At 39.4% G+C, this 20,306-nt stretch overlaps 1 protein-coding gene across 3 annotated transcripts in view; it reads left to right on the top strand.

The window, feature by feature from the left end:
• LOC133607723 (gamma-aminobutyric acid receptor subunit pi) overlaps nt 1-20,306 on the top strand; it is a 159,201-nt gene that overhangs the window by 26,832 nt on the left and 112,063 nt on the right. Inside the window, exon 2 of one of the 3 annotated variants that reach the window (XM_061962624.1) lies at nt 17,152-17,241. In XM_061962624.1, coding sequence (XP_061818608.1) covers nt 17,189-17,241 — 53 coding nt within the window. In that variant the 5' untranslated portion in view covers nt 17,152-17,188. Of the gene's footprint in view, nt 1-17,052; nt 17,242-20,306 lie in introns of those variants that run through there. The other 2 variants (XM_061962632.1, XM_061962639.1) reach the window with 2 other exon arrangements.

Raw genomic sequence — 20,306 nt, 5'->3', positions numbered from 1 at the left:
GTGGACAGGCTGCCAATCAACGGCAGGTGAGGAGAAAACAGTGCTCAGCGGAACAAACAGGAAGTATAACAAAATAAGAGCACTGACAGGAAGTAAATACAAAAACCTAGAAACAAACCGAAATGAAGTGACAGATCGTCACAATTTTGCTAACCATCTTACTGACAGACAGACAAACTATGGACAACGGTTACAAAAACTTCTCTCGAAAGTATTAAAAGCGTCAGTTTTTTGGTTTTAATCCCTTTCAAAGGGTTCAGATGAAGACCGCCTTGTATGAACATGGTACAATCTTTCACACAAGAAATATTGTAGATCCAAATATTCTGTTCCAGAAACCCAGAAAACGTGAATACAAATTGTATTTTATCAAAATAAGTATAGATACCCACACAGAAAACAATGACAAGTGACTCGTGAAATGGATACATCAACATTTGACAACACTATTTAAGAACACCTTTTATTGAAGGCTTTTGACAGTGATTGTTTGGCTACTTTACTGTTGCTGTGTGGTGTGTTCAGTGACACCTTGGAAGCATGCATACTAACACCTGATTTCCACAGGATGCAAAACGGCTTCGAAACGTCATCCCCACAGCGGCGGAATTTTTCCGTTTTTATTCAAGTCAATGTGGCCTTTTCCACCGCCTGCGGAACGGCACCGAGATGGCGTTGACGTTTCGCATTCATGCAATAATTATACGCAGGGCTTCTGCTTTTGCCCGTCGCCGCAACACGGCGGTTCATCCATCCATCCATCCATCTTCTTCCGCTTATCCGAGGTCGGGTCACGGGGGCAGCAGCCTAAGCAGGGAAGCCCAGACTCTCCTCTTCCCAGTCACTTCGTCCAGCTCTTCCCGGGGGATCCCGAAACGTTCCCAGGCCAGCCGGGAGACATAGTCTTCCCAACGTGTCCTGGGTCTTCCCCGTGGCCTTCTACCGGTTGGACGTGCCCTAAACACCTCCCTCGGGAGGCGTTCGGGTGGCATCCTGACCAGATGCCCGAACCACCTCATCTGGCTCCTCTCGATGTGGAGGAGCAGCGGCTTTACTTTGAGCTCCCCCCGGATGGCAGAGCTTCTCACCCTATCTCTAAGGGAGAGCCCCGCCACCCGGGGGAGGAAACTAATTTCGGCCGCCTGTACCCGTGATCTTGTCCTTTCGGTCATAACCCAAAGCTCATGACTATAGGTGAGGATGGGAACGTAGATCGACCGGTAAATTGAGAGCTTTGCCTTCCGGCTCAGCTCCTTCTTCACCACAACGGATCGATACAGCGTCCGCATTACTGAAGACGCCGCACCGATCCGCCTGTCGATCTCACGATCCACTCTTCCCCCACTCGTGAACAAGACTCCGAGGTACTTGAACTCCTACACTTGGGGCAGGGTCTCCTCCCCAACCCGGAGATGGCACTCCACCCTTTTCCGGGCGAGAACCATGGACTCGGACTTGGAGGTGCTGATTCTCATCCCAGTTGCTTCACACTCGGCTGCGAACCGATCCAGTGAGAGCTGAAGAACCTGGCCAGATGAAGCCATCAGGACCACATCATCTGCAAAAAGCAGAGACCTAATCCTGCAGCCACCAAACCGGATCCCCTCAACGCCTTGACTGCGCCTAGAAATTCTGTCCATAAAAGTTATGAACAGACTCGGTGACAAAGGGCAGCCTTGGCGGAGTCCAACCCTCACTGGAAACGTGTCCGACCTACTGCCGGCTATGCGGGCCAAGCTCTGACACTGATCGTACAGGGAGCGGACAGCCACAATCAGACAGTCCGATACCCCATACTCTCTGAGCACTCCCCACAGGACCTCCCGAGGGACACGGTCGAATGCCTTCTCCAAGTCCACAAAGCACATGTAGACTGGTTGGGCAAACTCCCATGCACCCTCAAGGACCCTGCCGAGAGTATAGAGCTGGTCCACAGTTCCACGACCAAGACGAAAACCACACTGTTCCTCCTGAATCCGAGGTTCGACTATCCGGCGTAGCCTCCTCTCCAGTACACCTGAATAGACCTTACCGGGAAGGCTGAGGAGTGTGATCCCACGATAGTTAGAACACACCCTCCGGTTCCCCTTCTTAAAGAGAGGAACCACCACCCCGGTCTGCCAATCCAGAGGTACCGCCCCCGATGTCCACGCGATGCTGCAGAGTCTTGTCAACCAAGACAGCCCCAAAGCATCCAGAGCCTTAAGGAACTCCGGGCGGATCTCATCCACCCCCGGGGCCTTGCCACCGAGGAGCTTTTTAACTACCTCAGCAACCTCAGCCCCGTGGTTTGGGTCGGGGGCGTGGTTGGGGGCGTGGTTAAGAGGGGAGGAGTATATTTACAGCTAGAATTCACCAAGTCAAGTATTTCATATATATATATATATATATATATATATATATATATATATATATATATATATATATATATATATATATATATATATATAAGAAATACTCAAGTATTTCATATATATATATATATATATATATATATATATATATATATATATATATATATATATATATATATGAAAAACTTGACTTTCAGTGAATTCTAGCTATATGTATATATATATATGTATTTTATTATATATATATATATATATATATATATATATATATATATATATATATATATATATATATATATATAAATAAATCAATACTTGAATTTCAGTGTTCATTTATTTACACATATACACACACATAACACTCATCTACTCATTGTTGAGTTAAGGGTTGAATTGTCCATCCTTGTTCTATTCTCTGTCACTATTTTTCTAACCATGCTGAACACCCTCTCTGATGATGCATTGCTGTGTGGCACGCACAAAAGTGCTTTCATCAAAACATTTCATGGCCCAAAACCGGTCAATCCTTGCCTCCTGAGGAAGATATTCACTGCCAAGCACTTGGTAGTCCACTACTTCTTCCCGGAGGCTATCCAGGTCCAATTGCAGCTGCGGCTTGGAACTTACAAGCGTATTTCTTATTCTTACTCGTCGTCGGCGTCACCATGGCTGTATCTTCCTCATTCTTCTGCTTCGTCTCCTTGTTGTGTGCGCAGTTGTGCACTGCACTCTCTAAAAGCCCTAGATGTTATTGTCACATATGCATGTACAGTAGATGGCAGTTTTGTCCTGTTTAAGAGTGTCACAACATTGCTGTTTACGGCAGACAAACTGCTTTACGGTAGACGAAAATGTGACTGCTGTTGTTGTGTGTTGTTGCCGCGCTGTGAGGACGTTAATGAAACTGCCTAACAACAGTGTTGGGACTAACGCGTTACAAAGTAACGCGTTACTGTAACGCCGTTAGTTTCGGCGGTAACTAGTAATCTAACGCGTTATTTTTTATATTCAGTAACTCAGTTACCGTTACTACATGATGCGTTACTACATAAAAAAATAACGTAAAATAACGCAGTATCGGCTAGAAACTGAGGATTTGAGTGTGTTTTATCGCAGCGAAGCAGAGACGTGCTTCTGATTCTTCCTCTGCGCTCTCTGTGTGTGGGTGTGTGTGGGTGTGGGAAGGGGAGGGGAGGGGGGTGCGCAATACAACGTAAACCGTTGGCCAACCAAAAAGTAACCACAGAACACTATACGACTATACGGTATAGTGTTCTGTGGTTACTTTTTGCGGACGTGACGACAGGCTGTCCCCACTCAGATCCGCACGGATCGGGAGGGGGCGTGCCTTAAGTCCGGCTGGAAATCGGGAGAAATTTGGAGAATGGTTGTCCCAGGGAGAGGCACTGAAATTCGGGAGGGTTGGCAAGTATGAGATATTCTCACTTCTTTTCTTTTGTCGAGCACAAAGAAAAGAACATTTTAGTTAAATGTAAGTTGTGTCTTGGATCAAAGATCCCGTCTCCTGCCCAAAACAACAATTCAAATCTGCCTGGTTACGCTCTGTGTATGTCACGTGTGCCTTCCTTAGGTGAAGCCAGGTTTACAGCTATGTTGTTGATTGATCGATTGATTGAAACTTTTATTAGTACATTCCGTACAATTGACCACTAAATGGTAACACCCAAATACGTTTTTTAACTTGTTTAAGTCGGGGTCCACTTAAATTGATTCATGATACAGATATATACTATCAAATATATACTAACATCATAATACAGTCATCACACAAGATAATCATCAGGGTATATACATTGAATTATTTACATTATTTACAATCCGGGGTGTGGGATATGGAGGGCGGGTGGGTGGGAGGGGGTTAGGTTTGGTTGGTATCAACACTTCTGTCATCAACAATTGCATCATCAGAGAAATGGACATTGGAACAGTGTAGGTCTGACTTGGTAGGATATGTACAGCAAGTAGTGGACACAGACAGAGAGATCAGAAAGTATAAGAAAAAGTGTCTACATTTGATTATTTACAATCCGAAGAGGTATTATGTGGAAGGGAGGGTGTTAGTTTAGGGTTGTAGTTGCCTGGAGGTGTTGTTTTAGTGCGGTTTTGAAGGAGGATAGAGATGCCCTTTCTTTTACACCTGTTGGGAGTGCATTCCATATTGATGTGGCATAGAAAGAGAATGAGTTAAGACCTTTGTTAGTTCGGAATCTGGGTTTAACGTGGTTAGTGTTAGTGTTATTATGCTGTTTGTTACTTATGTATGTTATGTTGCAGCTATTTAAAATAGTTTTGTCAATTTGTTCTGGCCTGAAATAAATTGGCCCTTTGAAACATATCTTTGTCTTTGTGTGTTGTATGTAGACCACATTGCTTAGCAGAATTCAGTGATGCAAATGTATGTCAAGTTGATCAACAGATTGTATTATTCTCCACTACAATAACAGTACTGAAATGAAGGCTAAAAGGGCATTAATGGGAGCTTTAAAAAAAAAAGTAGAATTAGTAACTAGTTACTTTTCACAGTAACGCATTACTTTTTGGTGTAAGTAACTGAGTTAGTAACTGAGTTACTTTTGAAATAAAGTAACTAGTAACTGTAACTAGTTACTGGTTTTCAGTAACTAACCCAACACTGCCTAACAATAAACCCACATAAGAAACCAAGAACTCGCCCCCGATCATTCTACAGTTATAACGGGATTGGGCAGGCACGCTGTTTATATTGTGATAAAGCGGACGTGAAAACACGTCACTCAGGTCCGCATGGAGCTGGAGGGGGCGTGGCCTCTAGCTCCGCCTGAATTTCGGGAGATTTTTTGGGAGAAAATTTGTCCCGGGAGGTTTTCGGGAGAGGCGCTGAATTTCGGGAGTCTCCCGGAAAATCCGGGAGGGTTGGCAAGTATGGAGAAAATGCAAATTCCACAAAGAAAGACCCCGAGCCCGGGGATTGAACCCAGGACCTTCGTATCATGAGGCACACACACTAACACCCTGTTCCACCATGCTGAACAAGGGCTTTTAAAAACTGAAAATAATGTATTTAGGTTAAGTTGAGTAAAAATAAGGTTGCGTCTATCGATTATTTTAGTAATCGAGTTGTCTATTGAATATTTTAGTAGTCGAGTGATAAATTGATTAGTTTGTTCGATTAATCAAGTAAAACACACTTTATAGCCTCAATGTGTTCCCTAAAATGTATTTTAGGGAGAATAGTTGATTTATTTATGTTTTTGCTTGGAATAACCTTCATTCTCTTTTTCTAATAAATGCACATCATCAACAATAAAATTGCACTTTTAAATGAGTGCATAAAAAACTGGTGTAGTAAAACGCTTTTGTAGTAAAAATTAGGTAATGTATTTTTTTTAAGGTTGTAAATTTCCTCTTACCCTGTGATAGTATCCAGCTTACCCATGACCCTAATGAAGGTAAGCGATATTAACAATCAATGCATGTTATGAAAAATACACAGAAGTCGCTAAATGAGTAGAATTAGTTTTATTATAGTGAAATATACCACACAAAGTATTGATATCAGAAAAAAAAAAGAGTAATCAGTATCATATTAAATCATAAAATCTGGTATTGCCCATCACTGCTGTATGTCTGTCTGAGCTTATGTGTTGGACGGACTGAACAAGTGGGTCATTTTCTGGTGCTGCATGTCCAGGAGCAGCATGTTAACATGAACAGTGTCCAAGGTCTCATGCCTTGTCGTTTGTGGGAGGAGACGCACCTGTTTCAACACCCTAGGTCAGTCCGATGTGTCAAATATTTTGGTGGAAACATGGCAAAAATACTTCTGATTCTATATAAGTGGTTCACGAGCAACCTCTCATTGCTCGCTCATACTAACATCTATTTCTTTGTTTCCTTTAAAGTTTAAAATTGCAGCTAAATGCTGCACATTGTGGGGTTGTTGGGATACTCACAGATAGTGCACTTAAATAACAACTTGGCTTATCTGTCAGTGCAACGACGACGTAATTGCAGTTCAACATGATTGAGCCCCAGGATCGAGATATTTCTTTAAATATACAAAAATAAACAATACAAAAATCGATTAGAACATAGACCAGGATTACACCAAAAAATAAAAGGAACTGCTACTAATGATTAAAAACATGTATGCCCAAAAACTAGCTTTAAGTTTAAAGAGCTTTAAAGATTTTTCTGCAGGGGAAAGTTCCTCTCGCCTGCTCTTTATTTGACTATTTACAGTATGTGCTATTGAACTGCCTCCACCACATTGATTTTTCAGCTTTGCTGATACAACTCAGGGGACGCTCAGTGTCAGTGGGTCATGCATCTCGTTCCCAGCTGAAATAGCAGCACTCATTGGATTGATTGCAATGAAACAGAGCTTTAATTATCAATAAACTGCTACATTATAAACAAAACAAGACAATTCGTTTTTTTACTCAGAACAACAAAATTAGTTGGCTATAGATTTGTCATAGATCTCCTTTTCTATGCCCAGTGCCCCTAAAAAAACCCAAAGAAAACCATTTTATTTAGATTTAAAGTTAAACACGGCACAAGTGTTTACGCCATTGCTTCTAAACTGTTAAAATAAAGATAAATAATGTCTTTATTTTATGAGTGAAGACAATAATATATCCTGCAACCACTTTTACAGTATCATTATTTAAAAAAAAAATGTATTCTGATTTCTGACAAAGTAATAGTGAAATGATGGAAGATTATTTTACATACTGTGTTTACATTTGTAATCATCAACACCACAATTATAATTATCTTGGCTGCTAAACATACCAGGATAACGTTTTCAGTCATCTACCATTTGTCATATATGACTGTCAAACACGTTTTAAATATAATTAATCACACTTTTGAACTTTGATTAATTATGATTAATTGCAGTGAATTATTTGCGTGCACATTTTTAATTAACTTTAAATACGTTTTTTTTTTTTACACAAATGCATTTATATTGTCATATATAGATAGGGCTGCAACGATTACATTGACGAGAAAAAGCTTTTATTTATATTATGTTGCTTTTATTAATTGTTTATTGAATGTAATTAATAAGACTTGACAAAGTCCAGAACACATGGCATTCTCGAAACTCTAAATACACGTAGTTTCCGCACAGCCGACACAAAAGAGCACAAAAAAGCGCACATGAGAATGGTGTATGCGTGCCCTGATATGTGTGGCAGCACACATAGAGAGTTGTGTTTAACTTCAATGTTGATGATATGCGTTTATATATAAAAATAATTAAGGTTATGTTTAATTTCCCCTAAAATACGCATTGAGGCTAAACAATTTAATTTATTTGATTACTCGATTATTCAAACAAATTAATCAATAGATTTCTTGATTACTAAAATAATTGCAGCCCTAATGTCATACAGTACACAAACATGTTTTTAATAGACTGTAATTGACTGTAATTCTTTTGATCAAATTATGCGATAATGTTGCAAATAACAAGGTACACTAAAAGAAAATATCCATCCATTTTCTACCGCTTCTCCCGTTCGGGGTTGTGGGGGTGCTGGAGCCTATCCCAGCTGCATTCGGGCGGAAGGCATAATATACTAAACACAACTCAAGTGTGCACTTAAATCTGCGTTTACTAGTTGCTTAGGCAAACAAGCTTCCGCTGTTAAAAGGTAACTGGACTTTCTTTTGGAAATGTTGCCTATTATGACACAGGGGTTAGTGCATGTGCTTCACAATACAAAGGTCCTGGGTTCGATCCTGGTCTCAGGATCTTTCTATGTGGAGTTTGCATGTTCTCCCTGTGACTGCGTGGGTTCCCTCCGGGTACTCCGGCTTCCTCCCACCTCCAAAAACATGCACCTGGGGATAGGATGATTGATAACACTAAATTGGCCCTAGTGTGTGAATGTTGTCTGTCTATCTGTGTTGGCCCTGCGATGAGGTGGCGACTTGTCCATGGTGAACACCGCCTTCCTCCCGAATGCAGCTGAGATAGGCTTCAGTACCCCCCGCGACCCTTAAAGGGACAAGCGGTAGAAAATGGATAGATGGATGGATCCACAATCCCTATGTGAGACAAGAACACATGTCTTTTCCTTTACAGTGAAAACATTCTAGTTCGAGGTGGCTAACAATGCGGGTAATTGGGATTAATTGATTCTGTTCCATTGTTACCATAAGAACTAATACAGAGGAACTACTATTCTGGCTTAATGACTCACTTGCTCACACTGCTCCTGCGGCGGCTCATAGCCAGCGACCAGTGTCGTGTATAAGGATAGAATCGCCAACTCGGTTTCAGGCTATCTCCTTTATGTTTAATCAATACTACAGGGGGCCATGACTGATACTAACTTTGAGCTGATGATACGTGTTTGCGGCGCTTCCTCGTCGGTTTTTGACGTGTAAAAATGCCCTGTTGTGTGGCATGGGGGTTCTCCACCCACATCGTATTCCCCACAACCCAGAAAAAAGACAAGTATGAGAAGTTAAGGTTCGCCATCAGCACTGGCGTCTTGTGCGAGGTAAACACACCACACAACGTCTGCGTTTTGTTCAGGAGAGAACACCCAGAAGCTAATACAAATAATAACAAAATAAATGAATACATTGAAGAGATGGTCTGCCTTCAGCCCAGATGCAGCTGGGATAGGCTGCAGCTGTCCCCCGACCCCGAAAGAGACAAGCGGTAGAAAATGAATGGATAGATGGGTTTGATATATGGCTGGGTGATACATCGAATATACTCGATGTATCGCAGGTTCTGTCTCTGTGCGATGTAGAAAATGAATAATTTGTGAGTATTCGAGTATACGTTCTCATGCAGTTGCTTTTAGCTGTGGGCATTACACACGTGTGTGACAGTCCATTACATCGTCGACTGGGAATTAAAAAGTGCCTGCCTGCAAATTTATTTTTTATCTAAGTTTGATACATGTTGTATTATTTGCCCAGCTACATTATTTATTTTACGTAGAAATAATATTTTTCCATTTTATAAATGTTATGTAATTCTGTGCTACTTTAACAGTTTATTTTCTGTGCTGTTAATATCCATCTTGACTAACTGGGTTAATAAAAGTGCCACTGACTGTTTACAGTACAGTTGTCATTCACTTCAATATCAGTGAATTTCACTCAAAAATAAATATCTTCATATAAATATTTTCAGAGGAAAATATATTGAGATATATATATCGAATATCAAGTTTAAGTAAAAATATATCAAAATGTACTTTTTTCGCCCATATCGCCCATGTAACACGGGGGTCGCATCTTTATGCGTGGTCGTTCTCCCAAGATGCAGACGGACGACTCGGGACGAAAGCGTGAGGTAGGAGATGATTTATTTATCGTGAATCATAGATGAGATACAAAGTACAGGGAACAAACAAAAGGAATGCGTGCCGATCGCACGCGGAAGCTAAGACAAAAACTTAGCGCAGGATTCTTCAGCCAGGAAACAAGAAATCAACCTACGTGACTGTTGCAAACAGCAAATGATGAAGCCAGACAGAGTGTGGCGAGCAACGAGAATAAATAGCTTTCTGATTAGTGGTCGACAGCAGGTGAGCGTGCCGACCACTAACCAGAGGCAGGTGAACCCAATTAATCCCCATGGAAACTAAAACAAACCCAGAGGTGCACAAAACAGGAACTAAGGGAGTCCAAAACCCATACTTGCCAACCCTCCCGAATTTTCCGGGAGACTCCCGAATTTCCATACTTGCCAACCTTGAGACCTCCGATTTCGGGAGGTGGGGTGGGGGGCGTGGTTGGGGTCGGGGGCGTGGGCGTGGTTGGCGGCGTAGTTAAGAGGGGAGGAGTATATTTACAGCTAGAATTCACCAAGTCAAGTATTTCAAATATATATATACAGGTAAAAGCCAGTAAATTAGAATATTTTGAAAAACTTGATTTATTTCAGTAATTGCATTCAAAAGGTGTAACTTGTACATTATATTTATTCATTGCACACAGACTGATGCATTCAAATGTTTATTTCATTTAATTTTGATGATTTGAAGTGGCAACAAATGAAAATCCAAAATTTCGTGTGTCACAAAATTAGAATATTACTTAAGGCTAATACAAAAAAGGGATTTTTAGAAATGTTGGCCAACTGAAAAGTATGAAAATGAAAAATATGAGCATGTACAATACTCAATACTTGGTTGGAGCTCCTTTTGCCTCAATTACTGCGTTAATGCGGCGTGACATGGAGTCGATGAGTTTCTGGCACTGCTCAGGTGTTATGAGAGCCCAGGTTGCTCTGATAGTGGCCTTCAACTCTTCTGCGTTTTTGGGTCTGGCATTCTGCATCTTCCTTTTCACAATACCCCACAGATTTTCTATGGGGCTAAGGTCAGGGGAGTTGGCGGGCCAATTTAGAACAGAAATACCATAGTCCGTAAACCAGGCACGGGTAGATTTTGCGCTGTGTGCAGGCGCCAAGTCCTGTTGGAACTTGAAATCTCCATCTCCATAGAGCAGGTCAGCAGCAGGAAGCATGAAGTGCTCTAAAACTTGCTGGTAGACGGCTGCGTTGACCCTGGATCTCAGGAAACAGAGTGGACCGACACCAGCTGGACTGCTGCTGAGTGGTCCAAAGTCATGTTTTCTGACGAAAGCAAATTTTGCATTTCCTTTGGAAATCGAGGTCCCAGAGTCTGGAGGAAGACAGGAGAGGCACAGGATCCACGTTGCCTGAAGTCTAGTGTAAAGTTTCCACCATCAGTGATGGTTTGGGGTGCCATGTCATCTGCTGGTGTCGGTCCAATCTGTTTCCTGAGATCCAGGGTCAACGCAGCCGTCTACCAGCAAGTTTTAGAGCACTTCAGTTCGGTGCCTCTCCCGAAAACTTCCCGGGACAATCATTCTCCCGAATTTCTCCCGATTTCCAGCCAGACTTAAGGCACGCCCCCTCCAGGTCCGTGCGGACCTGAGTGAGGACAGCCTGTCGTCACGTCCGCTTTTCCTTCATATAAATAGCGTGCCGGCACAGTCACGTTATAACATCTATGGCTTTTGGAGAGTGCACAACTGCATACACAACAAGAAGGAGACAAAGAAGAGACAGTCATGGCGACGACGAGTGACAAAGAATAGAACGAGGACGGAAAATTCAACCCTAAACTCACTCCTTTCCTGCAAGTTAAATTTCACAGATGCTGCCTGTAATAGAGTGATCTAAGTTGTGTGTTGCTATCTCCTGGTGAATATTGGGTATAGTGTTCTGTGGTTACTTTTTGGTTGGCCAACAGTTTACGTTGTATTGCGCACCCTGACGGGAAGTGTGGGAGTCGGTTCTGAAGCATTGCACTTTCAAATACTACAATGAGTAGAGGAGTGTGTGTGTATATGTGTAAATAAATGAACACTGAAATTCAAGTATTTCTTTTATTAATATGTATATATATATATATATATATATATATATATATATATATATATATATATATATATATATATATATATATATATATATATATGTATAATAAAATACATATATATATATATAGCTAGAATTCACTGAAAGTCAAGTATTTCTTATATATATATATATATATATATATATATATATATATATATCTTATATATATATATATATATATATATATATACTTATATATATCTTATATATATATATATATATATATATATACTTATATATATATATATATATGTATATATATATATATATATATATATATATATATATATATATATATATAAATAAAATAAATACTTGACTTTCAGTGAATTTTAGCTATATATATATATATATATATATATATATATATATACATATATATATATATATATATATATATACTTTTATATATACATATATATATAAAATAAATACTTGACTTTCAGTGAATTTTAGCTATATATATATATATATATATATATATATATATATATATATATATATATATATATATGTCTTAATAAGGTTATCCAAAAAATAGTGCTCAATACCGTAGTAGAGCGCAATATATGTATGTGTGGGAAAAAAATCACAAGACTACTTCATCTCTACAGGCCTGTTTCATGAGGGGTTCCCTCAATCATCAGGAGATCTCCTGATGATTTCCCACACATACATATATATATATATATATATATATATATATATATATATATATATATATATATATATATATAAATAAAATAAATACTTGAATTTCAGTGTTCATTTATTTACACATATACACACACACTCCTCTACTCATTGTTGTATTTGAAAGTGATCAAAAGTCAAGTATATATATATATATATATATGTATATATATATATATATATAAATAAAATAAGTACTTGACTTTCAGTGAATTCTAGCTATATATATATATATATATATATATATATATGTATTTTATTATATACATACAGTATATATAAACATATAAATAAATTAAATACTCGAATTCCAGTGTGCATTTATATATATATATATATATATATATATATATACAGTATATATACATACATATATATATATATATATATATATATATATATATATATATATATATATATATATATATATATATATATATATATATATATATATAAATAAAATAAATACTTGACTTTCAGTGAATTTTAGCTATACATATACTCCTCACCCCTTCACCCCCACCCACCAAATCTCCCGAATTCGGAGGTCTCAAGGTTGGCAAGTATGCCAAAACTAACAGAACATAACTAAACAAAACATGATCCGGCCACAGATCATGACAGCCCAGCCCTAGTTTTATAAAAACAGAATATCCTTGAATCTTAGTAAAATTAAGATAATACTATTTGGTAACAGCAGAAGAGTAAGTCAAACACAAATACAATTAGACGGAGTAGACATTGAAAGAGTAAAGTAAACCACATTTTGGGTGTAATAATAGATTATATTGGATCAATAAAGTCTAGAAGCACAGGCATAGCACAGTGATTACAATCAGAACGTTGACATACTTCATATTAGTCATCATTTCTCCATGATTGTTAATCCAAAACTAATGAAGATTTTGGCAAAATGAGGGTAATAAGTTAATTTTTTTTGTCGTTCTGTGTATTATTTTTTCGTTTCGTGCGCCGTCGGTTGGGTGTTATAGATCCTGCTGGTCACGAAACACAGCAGGAATGTAGCAGCAGAGTGCGTCAAATACGGCCGCATGTTTTATTGTAGGTTTATTAGCCGGTGTATGTTTATTACTATATTTACACTCATTATTTTGTTTGATTTTGTTAGGAAAACTCACGTCAGAACGACTGCAATTGCATGAATCCAGGCACAGCCGCACACGTTCTTGGTAGCAGTCATGGCGCCTGTTGTTTCGTTGGCCATACTCTTTATTCACGACTGACTCTGCCAGCAGTGAGCTACTATTGAGCTGCTAATACCGTCGGTTGCGACCCGCTATAAAATCAAGAAGAAGCTTGAGCTGCTGTTGCTGCATTGCTTTTGAGTTAGGAAAATATATATTCGATGATAAATCATGCATTTCACTTGTTTAGTAGAAGGTTGTGGCAACAAGCCAAGAAGTTGGTCAGCTTTGAAATTCTACCAGCTACCAATTTGACAGTTGACACTATATACAGTAGATCAACACAACACAGCAGACCATCGCAACAAGCATTTTTTTAATCTGAGGAGTGAGGATTTTTTTTAATTCAGCAGCTCAAGAAAGAAACAATTTACCGTCAGTCAGCATGCCAGTGAGCGCGGAAATTGTAACTCACTCTTTTATGTTCTTATTTGAAATGATTAGCTCTGTGAAATGAATGCGTCCAGGAAAAGAGTTCCGGTAATGCTTGAAATGAGATAAATACTGTTGTGATGACCGGGTCGCATGGTGATGCGGGGGTTCGTTTTTCCAGGATGCAGACGGATTTCGGACAAAGCGTGCATGTAGGAAATGATTTATTTTCGAAAATAAATCAGACGGGAACAAAAAAAAACGTGCTCATAGCACGGAAGGCAAAAACCAAAGGGGCTAGCGTGGGAGCTAGCAAGCAAAAGAGCCTAGCGTGGAAGCAAGCAGGAATCAAAACTGTCGTCAACTGTTGCATAAAGCAAATTAGGAAACCAGACTGATTTACCGGAAAAAGTTGGATTAAATAGTGCTCTGATTAGTGCTCGGGAAACTGGTGGGCGTCCCGAACACCAATCAGAGACAGGTGAAGACGATAAGCACCCATGGAAACAGAAAACAAACCCAGGGGTGCACAAAAACAGGAACTGAGGGAGTCCAAAAACCAAATAGAACATGATCATAACAACTGTTAATACTACATGACTGTGCCTGCTATATTACATACATACATAAAGATTGTGTAGAATGGGCAAAATCCTAAGTAAAAAATGCAGTTCCCCATTAAGGGAAAGAGTCATGTGTGATCAAAGTAACTTTCACGATTAATCCGCATTTACATGAACTTAATATTTGTTGTGATTAATTGCATGCTATAACACATTAATTCTGTCGCAGTAACTAATGTCTTTTAAATAAAATCCTACCAGAAAAGTGGTTGTCTGTAGCTTGAAATTAAATTGTTTTTTTTTTATAACTTGTGCTTATAAATATTTTAACCACTAAGAGAATAGAATCTTTAGCAGTTTGGGTTTTGAGGGCCGTAATGGAAAATAATATTCTCACCTCAGGGAACTGTCATGGCAGTGTCTCTTTGGAAACATACTCAAAACTTTGCTGCTCTTAACTTTAACATGTCATCCCTTTTATCAGGAATGGACCATTCATTACAGATGTTGCGTCTCTGCAAGAAAAACACATATTTATCAGTTTAACATTCAAAACGGCAACAAAGCTGGATGCAATTTAATTAGTTATGTATAAAAAAAACCATTATATTAATTAAATAACATTTATATGCCATATTTTTTTCATGTGTTGGTTTTCTGGAGTGCATTGCCACAGATGTTTGTGTATGGTGCACAGAGCCTACAGTCCTGGTCAAAAGTTTACATACACTTGTAAATAACATAATGTCATGGCTGTCTTGAGTTTCCAATAATTTCTACAACTGTTATTTGTTGTGATAGAGTGATTGGAGCACATAATTGTTTGTCACAAAAAACATTCATGAAGTTTGGTTCTTTTATGAATTTATTATGGGTCTACTGAAAATGTGACCAAATGTGCTGGGTCAAAAGTATACATACAGCAATGTTAATATTTGGTTACATGTCCCTTGGCAAGTTTCACTGCAATAAGGCGCTTCTGGTAGCCATCCACAAGCTTCTGACAAGCTTCTGGTTGAATTTTTGACCACTCCTTTTGACAAAATTGGTGCAGTTCAGCTACATTTGTTGGTTTTCTGACATGGACTTGTTTCTTCAGCATTGTCCACAGGTTTAAGTCAGGACCTTGGGAAGGCCATTCTAAAACCTTAATTCTAGCATGTTTTAGCCATTCCTTTACCACTTTTGACGTGTGTTTGGGGTCATTGTCCAGTTGGAACACCCAACTTTGCCCAAGACCAAACCTCCGGGCTGATGATTTTAGGTTGTCCTGAAGAATTTGGAGGTAATCCTCCTTTTTCATTGTCCCATTTACTCTCTGTAAAGCACCAGTTCCATTGGCAGCAAAACAGGCCCGGAGCATAATACTACCACCACCATACTTGACGGTAGATAGATATGGTGTTCCTGGGATTAAAGGCCTCACCTTTTCTCCTCCAAATATATTGCTGGGTATTGTGGCCAAACAGCTCAATTTTTGTTTCATCCGAACTTTCCTCAAGAAGATCTTATCTTTGCCAGAAGCTTGTGGATGGCTACCAAAAGCGCCTTATTGCAGTGAAACTTGCCAAGGGACATGTAAGCAAATATTAACATTGCTGTATGTATACTATTGACCCAGCAGATTTGGTCACATTTTCAGTAGACCCATAATATGTATGTCCAGTCTCATTGTGATGCAGTAGAATGTTTCATAGTGTTTCAAAAATACATAATACTGGAACTTCTGTTATAGGTCAAATGTGAAACAATGCATTTCCTCAGAGGTGTTTGACTTTAGAGCTTGAAGGTGCTCAACTTTTTGCATCTAGAGCACATTGACTGACCTTAGAGGCTTATTTATTATTTGATTGTTCTTATTTATACACACACCCACACACATGCATTATCTAACGAAAACTAAAGCCACTGAGGCAGCACTACCAAGAGAAATGCTTTCACCGCTTCTTATTTATGTACTTATTTATTCTTAAGTAAGATGATTAATATTTCCTTAGCTTAGTTTGCCTTCCGCAGGATTCCCAATGGTGAAGGTGCTCATCTCAGAAGAGTTTCTGTCTCCTTTCATCTTCAAGTGCAGAGAGAGGGAAACAAAGGGACCCTCACTGACGGAAACCGCAATGTCCCTTATTGCTTTACAACCAAATCTGCAGCTTGGAGCCATGCGGTCTTCGCAGTGGGAAGTCAGTAACAAGCTGTCATTATGCTGTATAGAGAATATCCCAAAGGCACGTCCCCATGATGCAGCCAGAAAGATAGAGGGGCCTTTGAGGTGATCAGATAGCAAGAACCATTACTTGGTTACCTCCACACTAAACTATATTTGAAGCACAAGATTGCAAAGATTGAAAATGGACAATTTTGTCTGTCATGCATGCCATTAGATTTAAAAATGATTTTGTTTTGAAATATTTGTTGCAATACAGATCCCAAAGAAAAAGGTTGATTTTTCAAGGCAACATAAGCCACGATTCGCCACGTCTTGCATCACGCTAAACATCATGTTACTCTTTGTTGTGTTTTTCTTTTTCCAGTTAAAATCTACCAAGCCTCTCCACTTCCTCTGCAGCCATGGGTCCATTTGCATCTGCAGGGACCCTCTTGTCCGTCCTCCTCATTAGCAGGTAAGATCGCTTACAGAAGGAGAAATACTACCGCTGGGATTTGCACACACAAAGCTATCTTAACTGGCAGGAAACATAATTAGTTCATGTCGGATTGTAATTTGTAACACCACCAAAAGCTTCGTGCAAGGCTGCATCATTTTGTGTCAACGATGCACTCTGACAGTCGGCACCATTCCTCAGACAAAGCACATTAAAATTCCATTAATGCATTATCCATGTTGCTGAGCACATCTGATTAGGCCTCAACAGATCAGAAAGCCAGACACACCAGTCGAGGTCACATGGTCAAATTGTCTGTTACCACTAAAAAAGCCTCAGATAGAGCTTCTATTGGCACGATGTCTCACCCAGAATGTACAGTATTTTTTGCACCATAAGGCGCATTAAAGGAGTTTGTTGACTTCACCTCCTTGTGGTCTACATAACATGTAATGGTGGTTCTTTGGTCAAAATGGTGCATAGATGTTGTTTTACAGACCATTTTCAAGTTGCTTTCTGATCATCGTTTGGTGGGCGGGTCTTATTTACATGGCTCCCCTTCGACACAGTCTTCTTCTTGTCATCTTTTTTGTACCAGTAGTTTTTAGCGCTTCCATAGCAGGTCTACTGACAGACATTAGTCAGAACTATATGCTACTTTATATTAGAAATGGTAACAGTGGAGGATGATTGCCTCACAACAAAAGGATCGACAAATAAAAGGAGCTAATTGACTACGGCACGCACACAATTTGGGACGAAATCAGATTCCAAATACACAACAGCAGGTACCAATTGGTAAAAGTTGGTTTTGCATAATAGGACGAAAACAAAACGCCAGATAATATGTCCCCTAATAGGTGCCAATTTGGGGTCCTGATACACACACCATGATAATACCCGTACGTTGAAGCACAGTACGTCTGACTACGGTAGCCGTAATGCGCCAACAATCCATCAAGCAGTGCGACTATGTAGCTGACCAAAGTCGTTCTAAAACATTTTGACGGATTTTTGAGCGCCGTATTCAATGTTCTAAAGTTTTCAATGAAACATCACAGTTTTGGGCTTGCTTGCTAACCTGTAATTCTAGCATCATTTATTGAACAAGGAGCGTCAATCTGCAGTCCACACGTATCTCTTAAGTGTGACTTCCATCTACTGGTCACACTTATCATTACACCCTGTATCAAATAAAATTACTTCGATGTCTGTAAGCACAACCAGAATTAATATGTACATTAGGCACACCGGGTTATAAGGCGCACTGTCAATTTTTGAGAAATTGAAAGGATTGTAAGTGCCCTTTAGAGTCCAAAAAATTCGGTATGTGATGAATCTGTGAAATATTCCAAAGATTTAATGCAGAATAATATGGTTACAGTGCAACTGTAGTAAGACATCTTACTTAAAAAAAACTGTATTGCCCCCTTTTCCATTCAATTAATTTAAAAAATAATTGCTGCTTTGCAAATTAAACTTTTATATATATATATATATATATATATATATATATATATATATATATATATATATATGTATATATATATATATATATATATATACATATATATATATATATATATATATATATATATATATATATATATATATATATATATATATATATACATATATATATATATATATATATAATTTATTTAGTTTTCTTACTTACATACGAGCAGTTTTCCTCAGTAAACTATCACATGGAATGTTAATGTGTGGGTGGTTGTTGTACAGTGTGTATGCTGCAATATTTCGCATCAATAAAACATCGCTAAATAGTATTGTAACACCCTAAATGTGGTAATTGCAGGGTAATAGAGCAATACAGGGATTATTGGACCAGTAGAAGTTGAGCAAGGGTTCGACTACTAAGGAAATGTTTTGCTTTAAAGGGGGACTGCACTTTTTTCTGAATTATGTCTTTCGTTCACAATTATGAAAGACAAGACAAAAGATGCATTTTTTTTAATGCATTCTAACTAGTAAATAAACGTGTGAAAGTTCGCTTACAGTGGAGCCAATAGGAGGTCCTCTATTCCGCCCATTATGACCTCTATATCCATCCATCCATCCATCTTCTTCCGCTTATCCGAGGTCGGGTCGCGGGGGCAGCAGCTTAAGCAGGGAAGCCCAGACTTCCCTCTCCCCAGCCACTTCGTCCAGCTCCTCCCGGGGGATCCCGAGGCGTTCCCAGGCCAGCCGGGAGAGATAGTCTTCCCAGCGTGTCCTGGGTCTTCCCCGTGGCCTCCTACCGGTCGGACGTGCCCGAAACACCTTCCTAGGGAGGCGTTCGGGTGGCATCCTGACCAGATGCCCGAACCACCTCATCTGGCTTCTCTCGATGTGGAGGAGCAGCGGCTTTACTTTGAGCTCCCCCCGAATGACAGAGCTTCTCACCCTATCTCTAAGGGAGAGCCCCGCCACTCGGCGGAGGAAACTCATTTCGGCCGCTTGTACCCATGATCTTGTCCTTTCGGTCATGACCCAAAGCTCATGACCATATTACCATTCAAAAAGCGCCAACAATACTCCATTTACATTTCGTGACTTGAATATTAACCAACTATTAATAATATTGTTACTATAAGCGCTAACACAGCCAAACTATTTTTAGCGGCGCCGTGATCAGAGAGAGTTAAGTAACACGTGTTATATTGATGTCATCGGCTGGTGAGCTGATTTGTCGCCTCGGTGCTCGTGAAAGTTTATCCTCAATCATAAATAATTCCTCTCACCTTGATAGTAGAAGGATGAGGACATAAGTCACCCAATTTGTCAACTTCGGCATCCAATGTAGATACGGAAATGGCCAGAAAGACGCGGAAAGTAGCTTGGTCTGCGCTTGGTTCCACCCCTCTTTTTTCTTCACAAGAATTATGAGTCAGTTTTCACCAGTCAGCATCCTAGTGACATCAGACATTGTACAGTAAGTGATGTTATATTATGTGTTTGGCTCTTATAAAGTGCCCCGTATTTGACGCGTTGCGCTGCTACATTCATGCCGTGTTCAGTGACCAGCAGGCACTCTAACACACTTCGGACGGCGCAATAAACGTACAAATACACAGAACGAC

This window comes from Nerophis lumbriciformis, linkage group LG02 (assembly GCF_033978685.3).
Source record: "Nerophis lumbriciformis linkage group LG02, RoL_Nlum_v2.1, whole genome shotgun sequence".
NCBI classification, from domain to species: Eukaryota; Metazoa; Chordata; class Actinopteri; order Syngnathiformes; family Syngnathidae; genus Nerophis; species Nerophis lumbriciformis.
The sequence above is the reverse complement of the archived record's forward strand: the minus strand, read 5'-3'. Positions and strand labels throughout refer to the sequence as shown.